The sequence below is a fragment of the Oncorhynchus keta genome, chromosome 1, assembly GCF_023373465.1.
Source record: "Oncorhynchus keta strain PuntledgeMale-10-30-2019 chromosome 1, Oket_V2, whole genome shotgun sequence".
NCBI classification, from domain to species: domain Eukaryota; kingdom Metazoa; phylum Chordata; class Actinopteri; order Salmoniformes; family Salmonidae; genus Oncorhynchus; species Oncorhynchus keta.
This window is the reverse complement of record NC_068421.1, coordinates 33165338-33188899: the sequence shown is the minus strand read 5'-3', so window position 1 is coordinate 33188899 and position 23562 is coordinate 33165338. Positions and strand designations below refer to the sequence as shown.

The window sequence follows — 23562 nt, the reverse complement described above, 5'->3', positions numbered from 1 at the left end:
CAACAACAAATTCAATCCCTTCTAGACAATTTCCTGGACAAAATGCTTCACTGCAATAGTGAAGGCGTAAACTTAGCAGTAGAAAACCTAAACAGTATATTTGACCTCTAAGCTTCCCTATCAAATCTAAAAAAAATCAAGCAGACAACCTAAGAAAATTAACAACAATAACAAATGGGTTGATGAAGAATACAAAAACCTAAGAAAGAATTGAGAAACCTATCCAACCAAAAACATAGAGACCCAGAAAACCTGAGCCTACGCCTTCCCTATAGTGAATTACTAAAAAAATACAACAATACACTATGGAAAAAGAAGGAACAGCACGTCAGAAATCAGCTCAATGTAATTGAAGAATCCATAGAATCTAACCACTTCTGGGAAAATTGGAAAATTCTAAACAAACAACAACACAAAGAGTTATCTATCCAAAACGGAGATGTATGGAGAAACCGCTTCTCCAATCATTTTGGCTCAATAACAAAGAACAAACAGCAAAAACATCTACATGATCAAATACAAATCTTAGAGTCAACTATTAAAGACTACTATAACCCACTGGATTCTCCAATTACATCTGCCACGCGGATCCTGAACACTAGAGCCCCCCAGGGGTGTGTGCTCAGTCCCCTCCTGTACTCCCTGTTCACCCAAGGCTGCATGGCCAGGCACGACTCCAACATCATCATTCATTTTGCAGACGACACAACAGTGGTAGGCCTGATACAGCTTATAGGGAGGAGGTCAGAGACCTGGCCGGGTGGTGCCAGAATAACAACCTATCCCTCAACGTAAGCAAGACTAAGGAGATGATTGTGGACTACAGGAAAAGAAGGACCGAGTACGCCCCTATTCTTATCGATGGGGCTGTAGTGGAGCAGGTTGAGAGCTTCTTGGTGTCCAAATCACCAACAATCTAGAATGGTTCAAACACACCAAGACGGTTGTGAAGAGGGCAAAGTACGTTCAACTCTAGGAGACAGAACACATCTCCTTCCTGAGCGGTATGAAGGCTGTGTGGTCCCATGGTGTTTATACTTGTGCACTATTGTTTGTACAGATGAACGTGGTAACTTCAGGTGTTTGGAAATTGCTCCTAAGAATGAACCAGACTTGTGGATGTCTACCATTTTTTTCTGAGGTCTTGCTTTTCCCATGATGTCAAGCAAAGAGGCATTGAGTTTGAAGTTAGGCCTTGAAATACATCCACAGGTACACCTCCAATTGACTCAAATTATGTCAATTAGCCTATCAGAAGCTTCTAAAGACATGAAATACTTTTCTGGAATTTTCCAAGCTGTTTAAAGGCACAGTCAACTTAGTGTATGTAAAATTCTGACCTACTGGAATTATGATATAGTGAGTTATAAGTGAAATAATCTGTCTGTAAACAATTGTTGGAAAAATTACTTACGTCATACACAAAGTAGATGTCCTAACCGACTTGCCAAAACTATAGTTCGTTAACAAGAAATTTGTGGAGTGGTTGAAAAGTGAGTTTTAATGATTCCAACCTAAGAGTATGTAAATTTCCAATTTCAACTGTATATAACAACGAATTGGCGAGGGCACGAGACCAGTCTGCAGCACCCGGCCTCACCCTCCTAGAATCTGAAGTCAAAGGTCTACTGTTTGCTGATAATTTGGTGCTTCCGTCCCCAACCAAGAAGGGCCTACAGCAGCACCTAGATCTTCTGCACAGATTCTGTCAGACCTGGGCCCTGACAGTAAATCTCAGTAAGATAAAAATAATGGTGTTCCAAAAAAGGTCCAGTTCCCAGGACCACGAATACCATCTAGACATCGTTGCCATAGAGCACACAAAACAACTATATATACCTAAACATCAGTGCCACAGGTAACTTCCACAAAACTGTGAACGATCTGAGAGACAAGGTAAGAAGGGCATTCTAAGCCATCAAAAGGAACATAAAATTCGACATACCAATTAGGATCTGGCTAAAAATATTTGAATCAGTCATAGAACCCATTGCCCTTTATGGTTGTGAGGTCGGGGGTCCGCTCACCAACAAAAATTCACAACATGGGACAAACACCAAATGAGAGTCTGCGTGCAGTATTCTGCAAAAATATCCTCCGTGTACAATGTAAGACACCAAATAATGAATGCAGAGCAGAATTAGGTCGATACTCACTAATTATCAAAATCCAGAAAAGAGCTGTTAAATTATACAACCACCTAAAAGCAAGCAATCCATAACAAAGCCATCACCTAAAGAAAAATAAACCTGGTGAAGAGCCTCCTAAGCAAACTGGTCCTGGGGCTCTGTTCACAAACACAAACAGACCCCCAGGATAGCAACACAATTAGACACAACCAAATCATGAGAAAACAAAAAGATAATTACTTGACACATTGGAAAGAATTTACAAAAAACAGAGTAAACTAGAATGCTATGTGGCCCTAAACAGAGAGTACACAGTGGCAGAATACCTGACCACTGTGACTGACCCAAAATTAAGGAAATTGTTGACTATGTACAGACTCAGTGAGCATAGCCTTGCTATTGAGAAAGGCCGCTGAAGGTAGACCTGGCTCTCAAGAGAAGACATGCTATGTACACTGCCCACATAATGAGGTGGAAACTGAGCTGCACTTCCTAACCTCCTGCCCAATGTATGACTATATTAGAAACACATATTTCCCTCAGGATTACACAGACCCACAAAGAATTTGAAAACAAATCCAATTTGATAAACTCCCATATCTATTGGGTGAAATATCACAGCAGCAAGATGTGTGACCTGTGGCCACGAGAAAAGAGCAACCAGTGAAGAACAAACACCATTGTAAATACAACCTATTTTTATTTTCCCTTTTGTACCTTAACTATTTGCGCATCATTACAACACTGCATATAGACATAACATTTGAAATGTCTTTATTGTTTTGGAACTTTTGTAAGTGTAATGTTTAACTGTACATTTTTTATTGTTTATTTCACTTTGTTTATTATCTATTTCACTTGCTTTGGCAATGTTAACATATGTTTCCCATGGCAATAAAGCCCCATAAATTGAAATTGAATTGAGAGAGACAGAGACAGAGACAGAGAGCGACAGAGAACGTGAAAAAGGTAGAGACAAAGGGAGAGCGAAAGAAAAAGGAGTGAGAGGAGGGGACCGAGCAAACTGCTTTGTCCACAACACAATTCAGTTATCAAGGGGTAGAATATAGGGTTTAAAATAATCAGAAAGAAAGAAGCAGGACAGGGAAAATGTGCTGACATGAATGTCCATCTTGTCATGAGTGATAGCCACTACACTCGGAGATGTTCTCAAATCAAAGCGGGCGGTGAGATAGACGGCCGTTTGTCAACACTGAAATTTGGCAGCGCTGAGGTGTCAAGGCTGCCTCATTAGAAATATTTTACATCCTCCACCTTTCCCCTCACAACACACGGAGGAGGAGAAAAGAGATTGGGCCACTTTGTTTCTACCATAATTTATTTCTTTAGTCTGTGACCTTAACACGACCTCATCCCACAGACCCTAACCCTGAAGCACAAATATCAGCACTATCACAAACTCTACTGTGGTCCTTCTGTAGCACAGTTGGTAGAGCATGGCGCTTGTAACGCCAGGATAGTGGGTTCGATTCCCGGGACCACCCATACGTAGAATGTATGCACACATGACTGTAAGTCGCTTTGGATAAAAGCGTCTGCTAAATGGCATATATTATTATTATATTACTGCATCAAGGTTAACCAATATAGTAGTTCTCCTTCTACACTCCAATCACCCAAGGTCTTCTGCCTCACTTCCACTACTAATATAGTGACCTTGGAAGACCCACATAATCACATGGTGGAAATTATGGCAAATCATTTGGGATGCAACAGTGTTTTAAAGTCAATCCAGAATAAGTAGATTCAACCATTTATCATTGATAGTGTTTTATATAGGAAGAATGCCAATGACACATAAAATATCCACCATACCCAATTCATGAACAGGTTTTTGATTCAGAACCCTCAAGAAAAGGCCTACCATAGAGTAGGGTTTAGGCCTACCATAGAATAGGGTTTAGGCTTACCATAGAGTAGGGTTTAGGCCTACCATAGAATAGGGTTTAGGCTTACCATAGAGTAGGGTTTAGGCTTACCATAGAATATGGTTTAGGCCTACCATAGAGTAGGGTTTAGGCCTACCATAGAGTAGGGTTTAGGCCTACCATAGAATAGGGTTTAGGCCTACCATAGAATAGGGTTTAGGCCTACCATAGAGTAGGGTTTAGGCCTACCATAGAGTAGGGTTTAGGCCTACCATAGAATAGGGTTTAGGCCTACCATAGAGTAGGGTTTAGGCCTACCATAGAGTAGGGTTTAGGCCTACCATAGAATAGGGTTTAGGCCTACCATAGAGTAGGGTTTAGGCCTACCATAATATGGAGAGAAATAGATATATATAGAGAGCGAGGGAGAAAGAGAGTAGAGAGAAAGAGAAAAGAGAGGGAGGGTGAGAGAGAGAGAGCGGGGGAAGCGAGGAAGGGAGGGGGAGATACAGAGAAAGAGGGAGAGAGAGGAGAACGAAAGAGAGGGAGGGAGGGAGGGAGGCGAGATTGAAAGAGAGAGAGAGTGTGAGAGAGAGAAGGGAAGGAGAGAGACAGAAGGGATCGAGAGAAAGAGAGGAGGAAGAGAGAGCAGAGCTAATGTCACCTGTCACTCATTCCCTATCGCCATACCAACAGGACAGAATGACACATTTTCAACATTTCCCTCCCAATCTGAGGATGACGATAGAAAGTAGATATGGGATTTCAGCTTTGTTCAAATAAAGTTAACCATCTCAGAGAAGATAACTATTTTAGTGTTCAGTAGTTTTACTGTTCAATGTGGAATTGATAATAGTTGAAATGCTTTAAAAAGAAGCACAGGCTCCTGAATCAAACTGTGATATAACAGTCCATGTTTTATATATTGGGAGAACTCTGGAGTATTCTGTGGCATGAACCTTTCATTTTTATAGCCTCAGTCAGACTCAGGGAGCATGTGTTTTTCTTGGTCTCCTACGTCTCATACGCCCCAACCTCTCGCTCCTTAAGGAGAAACTCTATCACATGATGTTTCACTTAACAGCCTACTCTGCTACAGTACATTTCCCAACAGAGGAATAAGGCTGATGGCAAATATACTTTGGAATAATTCAATATATACAACCATAAATTAAATATGAAACCTTCTTCGAATTACAATGGAGTTGTTTTGGAAGAACACATATTCTACGTAAATTACACAAACTGGATCATACGAAATGGGCAACACTGATATGCAGGATATGTATATTTACTGCAAAAGAAAAAGTCTCAAAATCTGTCATTGATGTTTTGGAATCCCATTAAAAAAGCTTTATGTTGTGTGTTTGTCTGGCACAATAGCGACCTGACCAGAACCATTTTGGAGAGAACTTTTCCTCCTATGCCTCCGCGCTACCAACACAGATCCCGCCCAGAACAGTTGAATCGGAGACAGATGCAAAGTTTTAGCGTTTGTTTTGGACGGTAACGGCAATGCAGAATGTGCTTTTTCCTCCTCCTCTCTTGCTTCTTCCCTCTCTCCGGACTCTGTTCCCAGATGAGGGTGTCCCTCTACCCTTAACTAACCCAGCCTTAACCCATGTCTACCTGTCTCTGTAATGTCTCTATGCTTTATGACATGATGATCCTACAGAGTGATAACAGGGCAGAACGCCACTCTGTCTTCTTGCACTGCTTCATAAACTGCGTTTCATATAGTAGCATTTCCTAATCACATAGTAGTGTTTCCTTAACTTTAGTCCCTTCTTCTCTTCCACTTTCCAACCTACATCAGTCCCAGATCTCCCCCCCACACCCCACCCTCTCTCCACAGAATTCACATTCCACAAGATGCAAGCTGTCCAGCATCACTGAATCCTGGGCTAGTCTTGAACACTGGGAGACGCTGCTCAGTCGCAAACAGGGATATATAAGAGACAGAGACAAAGTAGAACAGAGAGTAGAAAGAGTAGAACACAGACTAGAGGCATAGAGTAGAAAGACAGAGTAGAAACAGAGAGGAGACAGTGGAAACAGAGTAGAGACAGAGTATAAACAGAGAGTAGAGACAGAGAGTAGAAAGAGTACAAACACAGACTAGAGGCATAGAGTAGAAAGACAGAGTAGAAACAGAGAGGAGACAGTGGAAACAGAGTAGAGACAGAGTAGAGACAGAGAGTAGAGACAGAGAGTAGAAAAATAGCGTAGAGAGAGTAGAAACAGAGAGTAGGGACAGATAGAGTAGAAACAAAGAGTAAAGAGAGTGTAGAGACAGAGAGTAGAAACAGAGCGTAGACAGCAGAGAGAGAGAGCATAGAGAAGGAGAATAGAAACAAAGAGTAGAGACAGAGTAGAGAATAGAGACAGAGTAGAAAGAGTAGAAACAGATAGTAGAAACATAGAATACTGGGAGAGAGTAGACACAGAGTAGAGAGAGTAGAAACAGAGAGTAGAGACAGAGAGTAGAGACTGAGAGTAGAGACAGAGAGAGCAGAAACAGATAATAAAGAAAGAGTAGAAACAGAGAGTAGCGAGAGAGAGTAGAAACAGAGGAGAAACAGAGAGTAGAAACAGAGAGGAGAGAGAGTAGAAACCGAAAAGATACAGAGAGTAGAAACAGAGAGGAGAAACAGAGTAGATGCAGAGAGTAGTAACAGAGAGTAGAAACAGAGGAGATAAAGAGAGTAGTAACAGAGAGTAGAACCAGAGAGGAGGGAGAGTAGAAACAGAGGAGATACAGAGAGGAGACAGTGGAAACAGAGTAGAGACAGAGTAGAGACAGAGAGTAGAGACAGAGAGTAGAAAAATAGCGTAGAGAGAGTAGAAACAGAGAGTAGGGACAGATAGAGTAGAAACAAAGAGTAAAGAGAGTGTAGAGACAGAGAGTAGAAACAGAGCGTAGACAGCAGAGAGAGAGAGCATAGAGAAGGAGAATAGAAACAAAGAGTAGAGACAGAGTAGAGAATAGAGACAGAGTAGAAAGAGTAGAAACAGATAGTAGAAACATAGAATACTGGGAGAGAGTAGACACAGAGTAGAGAGAGTAGAAACAGAGAGTAGAGACAGAGTAGAGACTGAGAGTAGAGACACAGAGAGAGCAGAAACAGATAATAAAGACAGAGTAGAAACAGAGAGTAGCGAGAGAGAGTAGAAACAGAGGAGAAACAGAGAGTAGAAACAGAGAGGAGAGAGAGTAGAAACCGAAAAGATACAGAGAGTAGAAACAGAGAGGAGAAACAGAGTAGATGCAGAGAGTAGTAACAGAGAGTAGAAACAGAGGAGATAAAGAGAGTAGTAACAGAGAGTAGAACCAGAGAGGAGGGAGAGTAGAAACAGAGGAGATACAGAGAGTAGAAATAGAGGAGAGAATAGAAACAGAGGAGAGAATAGAAACAGAGCAGAGACATAAAGAAAGAGAGAGTAGAGACAGAGATAAAGGAAGAGAGTAGAGAGAGTAGAAAGAGAGAGTAGAAAGAGAGAGTAGATACACAGATTAGAGACAGAGAGAAAGGAAGAGAGTAGAGAGAGAGTAGAAACAGAATCGAGTCAGAGAGTAAAAACAGGGTAGAGAAAGTAGAAACAGAGAGTAGAGAGAGTAGAAACAGAGTAGAAACAGAGAGAAAATACAGAGAGTAGAGAGAGTAGAAACAGAGAGTAGAGAGAGTAGAAACAGAGTAGAAACAGAGAGGAAAAAAAGGGTAGAGAGAGTAAAAACAGTGAGTAGAGAGAGTAGACACAGAGTAGAGCAGAGCAGTAGAAACAGAGAATAGAGACAGAGAGTAGAGACTGAGAGTAGAGACACAGAGAGAGCAGAAACAGATAATAAAGACAGAGTAGAAACAGAGAGTAGAGAGAGAGAGAGTAGAAACAGAGGAGTAGACAGAGGAGTAGAAACATCCACCTCTGGCCTGCTCGCCTCCCTACCACTGAGGAAGTACAGTTCCCGCTCAGCCCAGTCAAAACTGTTCGCTGCTCTGGCCCCCCAATGGTGGAACAAACTCCCTCACGACGCCAGGACAGCGGAGTCAATCACCACCGGAGACACCTGAAACCCCACCTCTTCAAGGAATACCTAGGATAGGTAGGGTAAGTAATCCTTCTCACCCCCCTAAAAAGATTTAGATGCACTATTGTAAAGTGGCTGTTCCACTGGATGTCATAAGGTGTATGCACCAATTTGTAAGTCGCTCTGGATAAGAGCGTCTGCTAAATGACTTAAATGTAATGTAAATGTAGAAACAGAGAGGAGAAACAGAGAGTAGAGAGAGAGAGTAGAAACAGAGGAGATACAGAGAATAGTAACAGAGAGTAGAAACAGAGAGGAGAAACAGAGAGGAGAGAGAGTAGAAACCTAAGAGATACAGAGAGTAGAAACAGAGAGGAGAAACAGAGTAGATGCAGAGAGTAGTAACAGAGAGTAGAAACAGAGGAGATACAGAGAGTAGTAACAGAGAGTAGAAACAGAGTAGATGCAGAGAGTAGAGAGAGAGAGTAGAAACAGAGGAGATACAGAGAGTAGTAACAGAGAGGGGAAACAGTGAGGAGAGAGAGTAGAAACCTAAGAGATACAGAGAGTAGAAACAGAGAGGAGAAACAGAGTAGATGCAGAGAGTAGTAACAAAGAGTAGAAACAGAGGAGATACAGAGAGTAGTAACAGAGAGTAGAAACAGAGTAGATGCAGAGAGTAGAGAGAGAGAGAGTAGAAACAGAGGAGATACAGAGAGTAGTAACAGAGAGGAGAAACAGAGAGGAGAGAGAGTAGAAACCTAAGAGATACAGAGAGTAGAAACAGAGAGGAGAAACAGAGTAGATGCAGAGTAGAGAGAGAGGGTAGAAACAGAGGAGATACAGAGAGTAGTAACAGAGAGGAGAAACATAGAGTAGTAACAGAGAGTAGAAACAGAGGAGATACAGAGAGTAATAACAGAGAGTAGAAACAGAGAGGAGGGAGAGTAGAAACAGAGGAGATACAAAGAGTAGAAACAGAGGAGAGAATAGAAACAGAGCAGAGACAGAGAGAAAGAGAGAGTAGAGACAGAGATAAAGGAAGAGAGTAGAGGGAGTAGAAAGAGAGAGTAGAAACCGAGAGTAGAAACAGAGAGTAGATACACAGATTAGAGACAGAGAGAAAGGAAGAGAGTAGAGAGAGAGTAGAAACAGAATCGAGTCAGAGGGTAAAAACAGGGTAGAGAGAGTAGAAACAGAGAGTAGAGAGAGTAGAAACAGAGAGTAGAGAGAGTAGAAACAGAGAGTAGAGAGAGTAGAAACATAATCGAGTCAGAGAGTAAAAACAGGGTAGAAAGAGTAGAAACAGAGAGTAGAGAGAGTAGAAACAGGGTAGAGAGAGTAGAAACAGAATCAAGTCAGAGTAAAAACAGGGTAGAGATAGTAGAAACAGAGAGTAGAAACAGGGTAGAGAGAGTAGAAACAGGGTAGAGAGAGTAGAAACAGAGTAGAAACAGAATCGAGTCAGAGAGTAAAAATAGGGTAGAAATAGAGAGAGTAGAAACAGAGAGTAAAGAGAGAATAGAAACAGAGAGTAGATACACAGATTAGAGAAAGAGAGAAAGGAAGAGGGTAGAGAGAGAGAGGAAACAGAGTAGAGTCAGAGAGTAAAATCAGAGAGTAGAGAGCGAGAGTAGAAACAGAGTAGAAACAGCAAGTAGAGAGAGTAGAAACAGCGAGTAGAGAGAGAGAGAGAGTAGAAACAGAGAGTACAAACAGAGTAGCGAGGGAATAAGGACAGAGAGAAGAGTCATAGAGTAGAGAGCGAGAGTAGAAACAGCAAGTAGAGAGAGTGGAAACAGCGAGTAGAAACAGAGTAGAGAGGGAATAAGGACAGAGAGAAGAGTCAGAGATTAGAAACAGAGCAGAGACAAATAATAGAGACTGAAAGTAGAAACAAGGAGTAGAGACACACTAACAGGGCAGGAGTATCTCATTACTAGCTTGCCCTGTAGCTAGATGCCCTGTAGCTACAGTGCCTTGCGAAAGTATTTGGCCCCCTTTAACTTTGCGACCTTTTGCCACATTTCAGGCTTCAAACATAAAGATATAAAACTGTATTTTTTTGTGAAGAATCAACAACAAGTGGGACACAATCATGAAGTGGAACGACATTTATTGGATATTTCAAACTTTTTTAACAAATCAAAAACAGAAAAATTGGGCGTGCAAAATTATTCAGCCCCCTTAAGTTAATACTTTGTAGCGCCACCTTTTGCTGTGATTACAGCTGTAAGTCGCTTGGGGTATGTCTCTATCAGTTATGCACATCGAGAGACTGACATTTTTTCCCATTCCTCCTTGCAAAACAGCTCGAGCTCAGTGAGGTTGGATGGAGAGCATTTGTGAACAGCAGTTTTCAGTTCTTTCCACAGATTTTCGATTGGATTCAGGTCTGGACTTTGACTTGGCCATTCTAACACCTGGATATGTTTATTTTTGAACCATTCCATTGTAGATTTTGCTTTATGTTTTGGATCATTGTCTTGTTGGAAGACAAATCTCCGTCCCAGTCTCAGGTCTTTTGCAGACTCCATCAGGTTTTCTTCCAGAATGGTCCTGTATTTGGCTCCATCCATCTTCCCATCAATTTTAACCATCTTCCCTGTCTCTGCTGAAGAAAAGGAGGCCCAAACCATGATGCTGCCAACACCATGTTTGACAGTGGGGATGGTGTGTTCAGGGTGATGAGCTGTGTTGCTTTTACGCCAAACATAACGTTTTGCCTTGTTGCCAAAAAGTTCAATTTTGGTTTCATCTGACCAGAGCACCTTCTGCTACATGTTTGGTGTGTCTCCCAGGTGGCTTGTGGCAAACTTTAAACAACACTTTTTATGGATATCTTTAAGAAATGGCTTTCTTCTTGCCACTCTTCCATAAAGGCCAGATTTGTGCAATATACGACTGATTGTTGTCCTATGGACAGAGTCTCCCACCTCAGCTGTAGATCTCTGCAGTTCATCCAGAGTGATCATGGGCCTCTTGGCTGCATCTCTGATCAGTCTTCTCCTTGTATGAGCTGAAAGTTTAGAGGGACGGCCAGGTCTTGGTAGATTTGCAGTGGTCTGATACTCCTTCCATTTCAATATTATCGCTTGCACAGTGCTCCTTGGGATGTTTAAAGCTTGGGAAATATTTTTGTATCCAAATCTGGCTTTAAACTTCTTCACAACAGTATCTCGGACCTGCCTGGTGTGTTCCTTGTTCTTCATGATGCTCTCTGCGCTTTTAACGGACCTCTGAGACTATCACAGTCCAGGTGCATTTATACGGAGACTTGATTACACACAGGGGGATTATATTTATCATCATTAGTCATTTAGGTCAACATTGGATCATTCAGAGATCCTCACTGAACTTCTGGAGAGAGTTTGCTGCACTGAAAGTAAAGGGGGCTGAATCATTTTGCACGCCCAATTTTTCAGTTTTTGATTTGTTAAAAAAGTTTGAAATATCCAATAAATGTCGTTCCACTTCATGATTGTGTCCCACTTGTTGTTGATTCTTCACAAAAAAATACAGTTTTATATCTTTATGTTTGAAGCCTGAAATGTGGCAAAAGGTCGCAAAGTTCAAGGGGGCCGAATACTTTCGCAAGGCACTGTAGATGCCCTGCAGCTAGATGCCCTGTAGCTAGATGTTCTGTAGCTAGATGCTCTGTAGCCAGATGCTCTGTAGCTAGATGCTCTGTAGCTAGATGCTCTGTATCTAGATGCTCTGTAGCTAGATGCTCTGTAGCTAGATGCTCTGTAGCTAGATGCTCTGTAGCTAGATGCTCTGTAGCTAGATGCCCTGTAGCTAGATGCCCTGTAGCTAGATGTTCTGTAGCTAGATGTTCTGTAGCTAGATGCTCTGTAGCTAGATGTTCTGTAGCTAGATGTTCTGTAGCTAGATGTTCTGTAGCCAGATGCTCTGTAGCTAGATGCTCTGTAGCTAGATGCTCTGTAGCTAGATGCTCTGTAGCTAGATGCTCTGTAGCTATACCTTTATTCATCCCTTTAGTTACAGTATTATTGAGGTTTCAGACATGCTCCACAGTGTTATACCTCAGAGAGCTCATTGAAAGTCAGTCAGACAACATGCAGCTCTCATCTCCTTCAGAGTGAATCTTCATTAGTCATGATAATAAACCAGGGAACGCAGACTAGAGAGGATACTTATAGTATAATTTATAGCATGATAGCTAGTGATGATGTGTGTTCTACTGCTGAAATAAGCTATACATGTCGTCCCGGGGTGCAGTAGAGTGTGTTTGTGTGTGTGTGTATGCGTGTGCGTGAATGGGTGTGTGCATGCGTGTGTGAATTCTGCTGTAATGAGCTATTAAGATCAGTGTGTGTGAGTAGCAGAGGGTCAGAGAGAGCCTGGTTATGTCCCAAATTGCACCCTGCTTATATAGTGCACTACTTTTGACCAGAACCTATGGGGCTCTGTTCAAAAGTAGTGGGAATAAGATGCCATTAGGGACACAACCAGCCTGTCCACCTGAGCAGGGCAGCAAGGACACCTGGAGGTAGAACAGCCTGTTAAACACTGGATCAATATGAACCTGACTTCCATTTCATGGGTCTCCAGCTCCAATCAGCTAACTATATCCTCTGCCGCAGCTGCTGCTACAGAACAGAGAATGTATAGTCATACAGACAGACAGAGGGCAGAGACACAAAGCTAACCCTCCTTAGTCCTCTTCACCCTCTCAATGTAGCTAATAGATGTACACACACATAGACATTTCAATCCACACATTCAAGAAGCTCCCAAAAAATAAACTGGGGAAAAAATAATTTACTGAACACAAGTACTGAGATTGTCAATCACTAGTGTGTTACTATCTGTCTACAGACAGCTTTCAAACATTTTCTCTCAAACATTAAAAAAAATTCTCTTCTGACATGATGTTTCCCCAGTGAGTGAAACTGGTCAGACTGACATTTAGGACCAGGCAAGTAGTCTTTCTCTATAGTTATTGGAGTGTGATCATCATGGCTGCTGTTCACTAAATACAAGGCTGTTAGATCTCTCTCTCTCTATATATATATATATTAAGGTAGGCCTTTAACCTTTCTCTCTCTCTCTCTCTCTCTCTCTCTCTGGTAGGTCTTAACCTTACTCTCTCTCTCCATATTATGGTAGGCCTTAACCTTACTCTCTCTCTCTCCATATTAAGGTAGACCTTAACCTTACTCTCTCTCTCTCTCTCTCCATATTAAGGTAGACCTTAACCTTACTCTCTCTCTCCATATTATGGTAGGCCTTAACCTTACTCTCTCTCCCCATATTATGGTAGACCCATATTATGGTAGACCTTAATCTCTCTCTCTCTCTCTCTCTCTCTCTCTCTCTCTCTCTCTCTCTCTCTCTCTCTCTCTCTCTCTCTCTCTCTCTCTCTCTCTCTCTCTCTCTCTCTCTCTCTCTCTCTCTCTCTCTCTCTCTCATAATGAATGTTGTCAATTCTTTTTTTTCTGTTTGTAAACTGTTGTTCTCCTTATCCTCTAGTAGGTGTATGGACAGTTGAGAAAGAAATAAGAAGCAGATCGTGTCATTATTGTGTGTGTGCCATTAACATGGGCCACCTGCAGCCCAGAGAGAACCCATCTGGTGTGTGTGTGTCATCCGCAGGACTGGAGTGTGTGTGTCTTCTGGCAGTGACACAGAGCTGAGAGGCCAGATGACATGCAGAACCAACAGTCGGCTCCCCCGGCACAGCTATATGTATTCCAAATGGCACCCTATTTGCCTACATAGTGCACTACGTCTTGACCAGGGCCTCTGGTCAAAAGGGTACCATTCGGGAAGCAGCCTCAGGGCCCAGAGAACTAGGGATCAGAGTTTCTCCTGGAGGTCAAACTCCTGGTCCTCCTCATACCAGACCTGGGTCATCAGGCATGGGTTAGAGAACTGGCCTAGTGACTGCTCACCTCCGTTCATACCTCCCGAAGAGTGCAGACAACTTGGAACAACAGGATTCAATAGCATCACAGAAATGAATGACGTTTTATTTTATTGCATGTTTTGTTTGATGTGAGAGATTTTGTAGTTTCTAAATCACAAGATTTTGTTCCCCTTGTTCCTTTGCTCCATCTGCTCTGCTCGGCGGCGTCCCAAATGGCACCCTATTCCCTGCAGTGTATAGTGCACCACTCTTGATCCGGGTCCACAGGGCTCTAGTCAAAAGTAGTGGACTATATAGGAAACAGGATGTCATTTGGGACGCAGCCCTAGTCAGCTCAATGAGGGAAAGTTTGTGACTAAGAGCACAACAGTCAAATGAAAAGTCTACAAAAAATGACATGTTTCATTGAACGGACATGTCATGTTCAATTGACAGAGGCAGTAAATATGTTACCTATAAAAGTGACAATAAACTTCTCTCAGCTCAGCAACAGGCTCTGCCCATAGTGCACGGCTCAACCCTGGACCCTGAGGATACTGAGGCCCTCTATAGCTCCTCACTTTATAAGCCTGGCCTTGACAGTGAGAAGAACCCAGTGGTTGTCTGGGATCATACAACATTATGAATGACAGGATTGTACTGTGTGGAGAGAGACAGCAGCTACTGTCATATATGCCCCTGACACTGTCATGTATTGACCAAACCCTAAACACTTAGTAAAAATGGTCCCATTCCATCAGGAGACTAGTTACTTCTACAGGCTTTGTAGAATAGAGGAAATGGTTAGAAGCAGATATCAAGTATAGTTGTGTTGGGATGTGCTAAACTTTGAACATTGAGATATTAAATGACTGGGTTATGTTAGAAGTGAATGGTTCTCAGAAGAAAGAAGAAGGCTTCGGAATAACTATTAGAGGAAAGAGGGGTTGAGGTCAGGAGGTGAGGACAGATTCTCTTAAGAGAGTAATAAATGTTTGGAATCCTGTTACCCTCTTTATTAGCTTCCTGTAGAGCCATAAAATGTAAGGATGGGAGAGAAAGGGGAGTGTCTTAAGTAGGATGTATATAAACTGTGAAGTCTGAAATCTTTAGCTGTCTGTTTTCAGCTGTACAGAACCTTTGGGGAAGAATTAAACTTGGTTAAAGCTTCTATAGTGTCCGTGAGTTATTTTAGTTATTTTAATAAGGTTGCTTATTACAGTGTCCTGATAGCGGGTTGGTGTCGCCAAATACGCTCCTGTGTTATCCTCTGGGTCTACAGTATTCTGTTTGTCTTTTCAATCACACATACTGTAAATCAAATCAGCCAGGAGCATGCTGACTAACCATAGTCGTCTAACGTCTTGCAGGGGATGTCCAGGTGGGTGGAGCCAAAGGGGTTCCGTACGAATCTTCGCCTCCTCCGTAGATCGTCCTCCCAGTAGTCCAGACGCCAGAAGTCATTCAGCTGACTGAGAGACAGACGGAGACAGACAGGTTAGACTGAAAGACAGACAGGTTAGACTGAGAGGCAGACAGAAACAGACAGGTTAGACTGAGAGACAGACAGAGATAGATAGGTTAGACAGGTTAGACTGAGAGACAGACAGAAATAGACAGGTTAGACAGAGACAGACAGAGACGGACAGGTTAGACTGAGAGACAGACAGGTTAGACAGAGACAGACAGGTTAGACAGAGACAGACAGGTTAGACAGAGACAGACAGAGACAGACATGTTAGACTGAAAGACAGACAGGTTAGACTGAGAGACAGACAGAGATAGACAGGTTAGACTGAGAGACAGACAGAAATAGACAGGTTAGACAGAGACATACAGAGACGGACAGGTTAGACTGAGAGACAGACAGGTTAGACTGAGAGACAGACAGGTTAGACTGAGAGACAGACAGGTTAGACTGAGACAGACAGGTTAGACAGAGACAGACAGGTTAGACAGAGACAGACAGAGATAGACAGCGATAGACAGGATAGACTGAGAGACAGACAGACAGCCAGGTTAGACTGAGAGACAGACAGACAGCCAGGTTAGACTGAGAACCAGACACAGATAGACAGGTTAGACTGAGAGAGAGACAGAGATAGACAGGTTAGACTGAGACAGACAAAGATAGACAGGATAGACTGAGAGACAGACAGGTTAGACTGGGACAGACAGGTTAGACAGAGACAGACAGGTTAGACAGAGACAGACAGAGATAGACAGCGATAGACAGGATAGACTGAGAGACAGAGATACAGGTTAGACTGAGAGACAGACAGAGATAAACAGAGACAGACAGGTTAGACTGAGAGACAGACAGACAGCCAGGTTAGACTGAGAACCAGACACAGATAGACAGGTTAGACTGAGAGACAGACAGAGATAGACAGGTTAGACTGAGAGACAGAGATACAGGATAGACTGAGAGACAGACAGAGATAGACAGGTTAGACTGAGATAGACAGCAATAGACAGGATAGACTGAGAGACAGAGATACAGGTTAGACAGAGACAGACAGAGAAACAGAGACAGACAGGTTAGACTGAGAGACAGACAGACAGGTTAGACTGAGAGATAGACAAAGATAGACAGGTTAGACTGAGATAGACAGGATAGACTGAGAGACAGAGATAGACAGGTTAGACAGATAGACAGGATAGACTAAGAGACAGAGATAGACAGGTTAGACTGAGATAGACAGGATAGACTAAGAGACAGAGATAGACAGGTTAGACTGAGATAGACAGGATAGACTGAGAGACAGAGAAAGACAGGTTAGACTGAGACAGACAGACAGACAGACAGGTTAGACAGAGACAGACACGTGAGACAGACAGACAGACAGGTTAGACAGAGACAGACACGTTAGACTGAGACAGACAGACAGGTTAGACAGAGAGACAGACAGAGACAGGTTAGACTGAGAGACAGACATGTTAGACAGAGACAGACAGAGATAGACAGGACAGACTGAGAGACAGACAGAGATAGACAGGTTAGACTGAGAGACAGACAGAGACAGACAGAGACAGACAGGTTAGACTGAGAGACAGACAGAGACAGTCAGGTTAGACAGAGAGAGACAGACCGGTTAGACTGCGAGACAGACAGAGATAGACAGGTTAGACTGAGATAGACAGAGACAGACAGGTTAGACTGAAAGATAGACAGGTTAGACTGAAAGATAGAATGAGAGACAGACAAGAGATAGACAGGTTAGACTGAGAGACAGACAGAGACAGACAGAGACAGACAGGTTAGACTGAGAGACATACAGAGATAGACAGGATAGACTGAGAGACAGACAGAGATAGACAGGTTAGACTGAGAGACAGACAGAGATAGATAGAGACAGACAGAGACAGACAGGTTAGACTGAGAGACAGACAGAGATAGACAGGTTAGACTGAGAAACAGACAGAGACAGTCAGATTAGACAGAGAGAGACAGACCGGTTAGACTGAGAGACAGACAGAGACAGACAGGTTAGACTGAAAGATAGACAGGTTAGACTGAAAGATAGAATGAGAGACAGACAGAGATAGACAGGATAGACTGAGAGACAGACAGAGATAGACAGAGACAGACAGAGACAGACAGGATAGACTGAGAGACAGACAGAGATAGACAGGTTAGACTGAGAGACAGACAGAGATAGATAGAGACAGACAGAGACAGACAGAGACAGGTTAGACAGAGACAGACAGAGATAGACAGGTTAGACTGAGAAACAGACAGAGACAGTCAGATTAGACTGAGAGAGAGACAGACCGGTTAGACTGAGAGACAGACAGAGACAGACAGGGTAGACTGAGAGACAGACAGAAATAAACAGGATAGACTGAGATAGACAGGATAGTCTGAGAGACAGACAGAGATAGACAGGTTAGACTGAGGGAGACAGACAGGTTAGACAGAGACAGACAGACACATTAGACTGAGATAAATAGGATAGACGGAGAGACAGACAGAGATAGACAGGTTAGACTGAGAGACAGACAGAAACGGACAGGTTAGACAGAGACAGACAGGTTAGACAGAGACAGAGATAGACAGGTTAGACAGAGAGACAGACAGAGATAAACAGGTTAGACTGAGAGACAGACAGAGATGGACAGGTTAGACAGAGAGACAGACAGAGATGGACAGGTTAGACAGAGAGACAGACAGAGATGGACAGGTTAGACAGAGAGACAGACAGAGATGGACAGGTTAGACAGAGAGACAGACAGAGATGGACAGGTTAGACAGAGAGACAGACAGAAACGGACAGGTTAGACAGAGACAGACAGGTTAGACAGAGACAGACAGAGATAGACAGGTTAGACTGAGAGACAGACAGAAACGGACAGGTTAGACAGAGACAGACAGGTTAGACAGAGACAGACAGAGATAGACAGGTTAGACAGAGAGACAGACAGAGATAAACAGGTTAGACTGAGAGACAGACAGAGATGGACAGGTTAGACAGAGAGACAGACAGAGATGGACAGGTTAGACAGAGAGACAGACAGAGATGGACAGGTTAGACAGAGAGACAGACAGAGATGGACAGGTTAGACTGAGAGACAGACAGAAACGGACAGGTTAGACAGAGACAGACAGGTTAGACAGAGACAGACAGGTTAGACAGAGACAGACAGAGATAGACAGGTTAGACAGAGAGATATACAGAGATAGACAGGTTAGACTGAGAGACAGACAGAGATAGACAGGTTAGACTGAGAGACAGAGATACAGGATAGACTGAGAGACAGACAGAGATGGACAGGTTAGACAGAGAGACAGACAGAGATGGACAGGTTAGACAGACAGGTTAGACAGAGACAGACAGGTTAGACAGAGACAGACAGAGATAGACAGGTTAGACAGAGAGATATACAGAGATAGACAGGTTAGACAGAGACAGACAGGTTAGACAGAGACAGACAGGTTAGACAGAGACAGACAGAGATAGACAGGTTAGACAGAGAGATATACAGAGATAGACAGGTTAGACTGAGAGACAGACAGAGATAGACAGGTTAGACTGAGATAGACAGCAATAGACAGGATAGACTGAGAGACAGAGATACAGGTTAGACAGAGACAGACAGAGAAACAGAGACAGACAGGTTAGACTGAGAGACAGACAGACAGGTTAGACTGAGAGATAGACAAAGATAGACAGGTTAGACTGAGATAGACAGGATAGACTGAGAGACAGAGATAGACAGGTTAGACAGATAGACAGGATAGACTAAGAGACAGAGATAGACAGGTTAGACTGAGATAGACAGGATAGACTAAGAGACAGAGATAGACAGGTTAGACTGAGATAGACAGGATAGACTGAGAGACAGAGAAAGACAGGTTAGACTGAGACAGACAGACAGACAGACAGGTTAGACAGAGACAGACACGTGAGACAGACAGACAGACAGGTTAGACAGAGACAGACACGTTAGACTGAGACAGACAGACAGGTTAGACAGAGAGACAGACAGAGACAGGTTAGACTGAGAGACAGACATGTTAGACAGAGACAGACAGAGATAGACAGGACAGACTGAGAGACAGACAGAGATAGACAGGTTAGACTGAGAGACAGACAGAGACAGACAGAGACAGACAGGTTAGACTGAGAGACAGACAGAGACAGTCAGGTTAGACAGAGAGAGACAGACCGGTTAGACTGCGAGACAGACAGAGATAGACAGGTTAGACTGAGATAGACAGAGACAGACAGGTTAGACTGAAAGATAGACAGGTTAGACTGAAAGATAGAATGAGAGACAGACAAGAGATAGACAGGTTAGACTGAGAGACAGACAGAGACAGACAGAGACAGACAGGTTAGACTGAGAGACATACAGAGATAGACAGGATAGACTGAGAGACAGACAGAGATAGACAGGTTAGACTGAGAGACAGACAGAGATAGATAGAGACAGACAGAGACAGACAGGTTAGACTGAGAGACAGACAGAGATAGACAGGTTAGACTGAGAAACAGACAGAGACAGTCAGATTAGACAGAGAGAGACAGACCGGTTAGACTGAGAGACAGACAGAGACAGACAGGTTAGACTGAAAGATAGACAGGTTAGACTGAAAGATAGAATGAGAGACAGACAGAGATAGACAGGATAGACTGAGAGACAGACAGAGATAGACAGAGACAGACAGAGACAGACAGGATAGACTGAGAGACAGACAGAGATAGACAGGTTAGACTGAGAGACAGACAGAGATAGATAGAGACAGACAGAGACAGACAGAGACAGGTTAGACAGAGACAGACAGAGATAGACAGGTTAGACTGAGAAACAGACAGAGACAGTCAGATTAGACTGAGAGAGAGACAGACCGGTTAGACTGAGAGACAGACAGAGACAGACAGGGTAGACTGAGAGACAGACAGAAATAAACAGGATAGACTGAGATAGACAGGATAGTCTGAGAGACAGACAGAGATAGACAGGTTAGACTGAGGGAGACAGACAGGTTAGACAGAGACAGACAGACACATTAGACTGAGATAAATAGGATAGACGGAGAGACAGACAGAGATAGACAGGTTAGACTGAGAGACAGACAGAAACGGACAGGTTAGACAGAGACAGACAGGTTAGACAGAGACAGAGATAGACAGGTTAGACAGAGAGACAGACAGAGATAAACAGGTTAGACTGAGAGACAGACAGAGATGGACAGGTTAGACAGAGAGACAGACAGAGATGGACAGGTTAGACAGAGAGACAGACAGAGATGGACAGGTTAGACAGAGAGACAGACAGAGATGGACAGGTTAGACAGAGAGACAGACAGAGATGGACAGATTAGACAGAGAGACAGACAGAAACGGACAGGTTAGACAGAGACAGACAGGTTAGACAGAGACAGACAGAGATAGACAGGTTAGACTGAGAGACAGACAGAAACGGACAGGTTAGACAGAGACAGACAGGTTAGACAGAGACAGACAGAGATAGACAGGTTAGACAGAGAGACAGACAGAGATAAACAGGTTAGACTGAGAGACAGACAGAGATGGACAGGTTAGACAGAGAGACAGACAGAGATGGACAGGTTAGACAGAGAGACAGACAGAGATGGACAGGTTAGACAGAGAGACAGACAGAGATGGACAGGTTAGACTGAGAGACAGACAGAAACGGACAGGTTAGACAGAGACAGACAGGTTAGACAGAGACAGACAGGTTAGACAGAGACAGACAGAGATAGACAGGTTAGACAGAGAGATATACAGAGATAGACAGGTTAGACTGAGAGACAGACAGAGATAAACAGAGACAGACAGAGATAGACAGGTTAGACTGAGAGACAAACAGAGATAGACAGGTTAGACAGAGACAGACAGAGATAGACAGGTTAGACAGAGAGATAGACAGAGATATACAGGTTAGACTGAGAGACAGACAGAGATAGACTGAGAGACAGACAGAGATAGACAGGTTAGACTGAGAGACAGACAGAGATAAACAGGTTAGACTGAGAGACAGACAGAGATGGACAGGTTAGACAGAGACACAGACAGAGATGGACAGGTTAGACAGAGAGACAGACAGAGATGGACAGGAGGTTAGACAGAGACAGACAGGTTAGACAGAGATAAACAGGTTAGACTGAGAGAAGGTTAGAATATACACACACACACACACACACACACACACACACACACACACACACACACACACACACACACACACACACACACACACACACACACACACACACACACACACACACACACACACACACACACACACACACACACACACACACACACACGCTCTGGGGGCTACATAGAGTACACACACAGCAGCACAACACCAGGAGCCCCACAGCAGCAGCAGCAGCAGCAGAAGCCACTACACTATAAATCACTAACACTCCCATTAACAAATACAGCATCAAATTACACGTCTAAATGGCCCAGCTTGCCTCCGTTTTTACTATGTTTTTTAACAAGACTTGTAAATCAGAGAGGGAGTCTCAACCTAGGCAGGGAGGGAGTAAGGGCAGGATGGAGGGAGTGAGAGAGAGAGAGAGAGAGAGAGAGAGAGAGAGAGAGAGAGAGAGAGAGAGAGAGAGAGAGAGAGAGAGAGAGAGAGAGAGAGAGAGAGAGAGAGAGAGAGAGAGAGAGAGAGAGAGAGAGAGAGAGAGAGAGAGAGAGAGAAAGGGGAGGCAGGGAGTGAGGAGGGAGGGAGAAGGAAAGGGGAGGCAGGGAGATAGGAGGGAGAAGGGAAGGGGAGGCAGGGAGTGAGGAGGGAGAAGGGAAGGGGAGGCAGGGAGTGAGGAGGGAGAAGGGAAGGGGAGGCAGGGAGTGAGGAGGGAGGGAGAAGGAAAGGGGAGGCAGGGAGTGGGGAGGGAGAAGGGAAGGGGAGGCAGGGAGTGAGGAGGGAGAAGGGAAGGGGAGGCAGGGAGTGAGGAGGGAGAAGGGAAGGGGAGGCAGGGAGTGAGGAGGGAGAAGGGAAGGGGAGGCAGGGAGATAGGAGGGAGAAGGGAAGGGGAGGCAGGGAGATAGGAGGGAGAAGGGAAGGGGAGGCAGGGAGTGAGGAGGGAGGGAGAAGGAAAGGGGAGGCAGGGAGTGGGGAGGGAGAAGGGAAGGGGAGGCAGGGAGTGAGGAGGGAGAAGGGAAGGGGAGGCAGGGAGTGAGGAGGGAGAAGGGAAGGGGAGGCAGGGAGTGAGGAGGGAGAAGGGAAGGGGAGGCAGGGAGTGAGGAGGGAGAAGGGAAGGGGAGGCAGGGAGATAGGAGGGAGAGGGGAAGGGGAGGCAGGGAGATAGGAAGGCAGCCAGGGAGAGAGGAGGGAGGCAGTGAGCCATGGAGGGATGGAGGCAGCAACGTGGGGTTTAATGATGATGGGGAGGGTCTGAGAAGTATAAAACAGCCCCCCTTCCCTCTCTCACTCCTTCCCTCCCTGTGTGGGTATGTGGAACCATGATTAAAATAATGTGTTGAAATATTCATTGAAATGATTCTCAGAGCCCTGGGCAACCCAAAAGAAAACTGCATTTTTATTCATTATTAATAAGAGTGAATTAGAGCCTTATAAACAGGAGAGAAAGAAGGGAACAGCTCCAGCATGTGGTAACCATCTTTGTAAATGACTATTCCAACATTAGCAGGGAGGACCTGGGAAGGAGGATAGTTTTATTGCTTGCAGCTAATGCAAACCATTAAGCAGTTGGCCCAGCATCGGGTTACTAAGTGCAGCTCTGGCTGGACACATTTCAAAGGCTTTGTGTTTCCTTCAAGGGGAACTAAAAGTAGAAAAACACTGCAAGTCCTTTACGTACTCCAAACGGAGCTGTGGAGAGAAATATGGAGCGAGGGAGAGAGTGATGATTCAAATGATAGTGGAGCAGATGACAATTTGGTCTGAGAAGATCCTCAGTCACATCAATGGACCACGTGCTTCATCTTCATCCTCTCCATCTCGAACAGAGTGAGGAACTACACAGTCCTCCTGCTCCTCGTAACATTGAGTTGCACCCCCCCCCCCCTTTGCCCTCAGAACAACCTCAATTCATTGGTCCATGGACCCTAAAAGGTGTCGAAAGCGTTCCACAGGGATTCTGGCCCACGTTGACTCCAACGCTTCCCACAGTTGTGTCAAGTTGGCTGGATGTCCATT

General features: G+C 44.0%; 1 protein-coding gene across 2 annotated transcripts in view; it reads right to left on the bottom strand.

Annotated features, from left to right (window-relative positions):
- Window positions 1–23562, bottom strand: part of LOC118396139 (neurobeachin-like) — a 415134-nt gene that overhangs the window by 145447 nt on the left and 246125 nt on the right. For both annotated transcript variants that reach the window (XM_052522064.1, XM_052522066.1), the window contains exon 40: window positions 15265–15389. In XM_052522064.1, the coding sequence (XP_052378024.1) occupies window positions 15265–15389 (125 nt within the window). The remainder of the gene's footprint in view (window positions 1–15264; window positions 15390–23562) is intronic.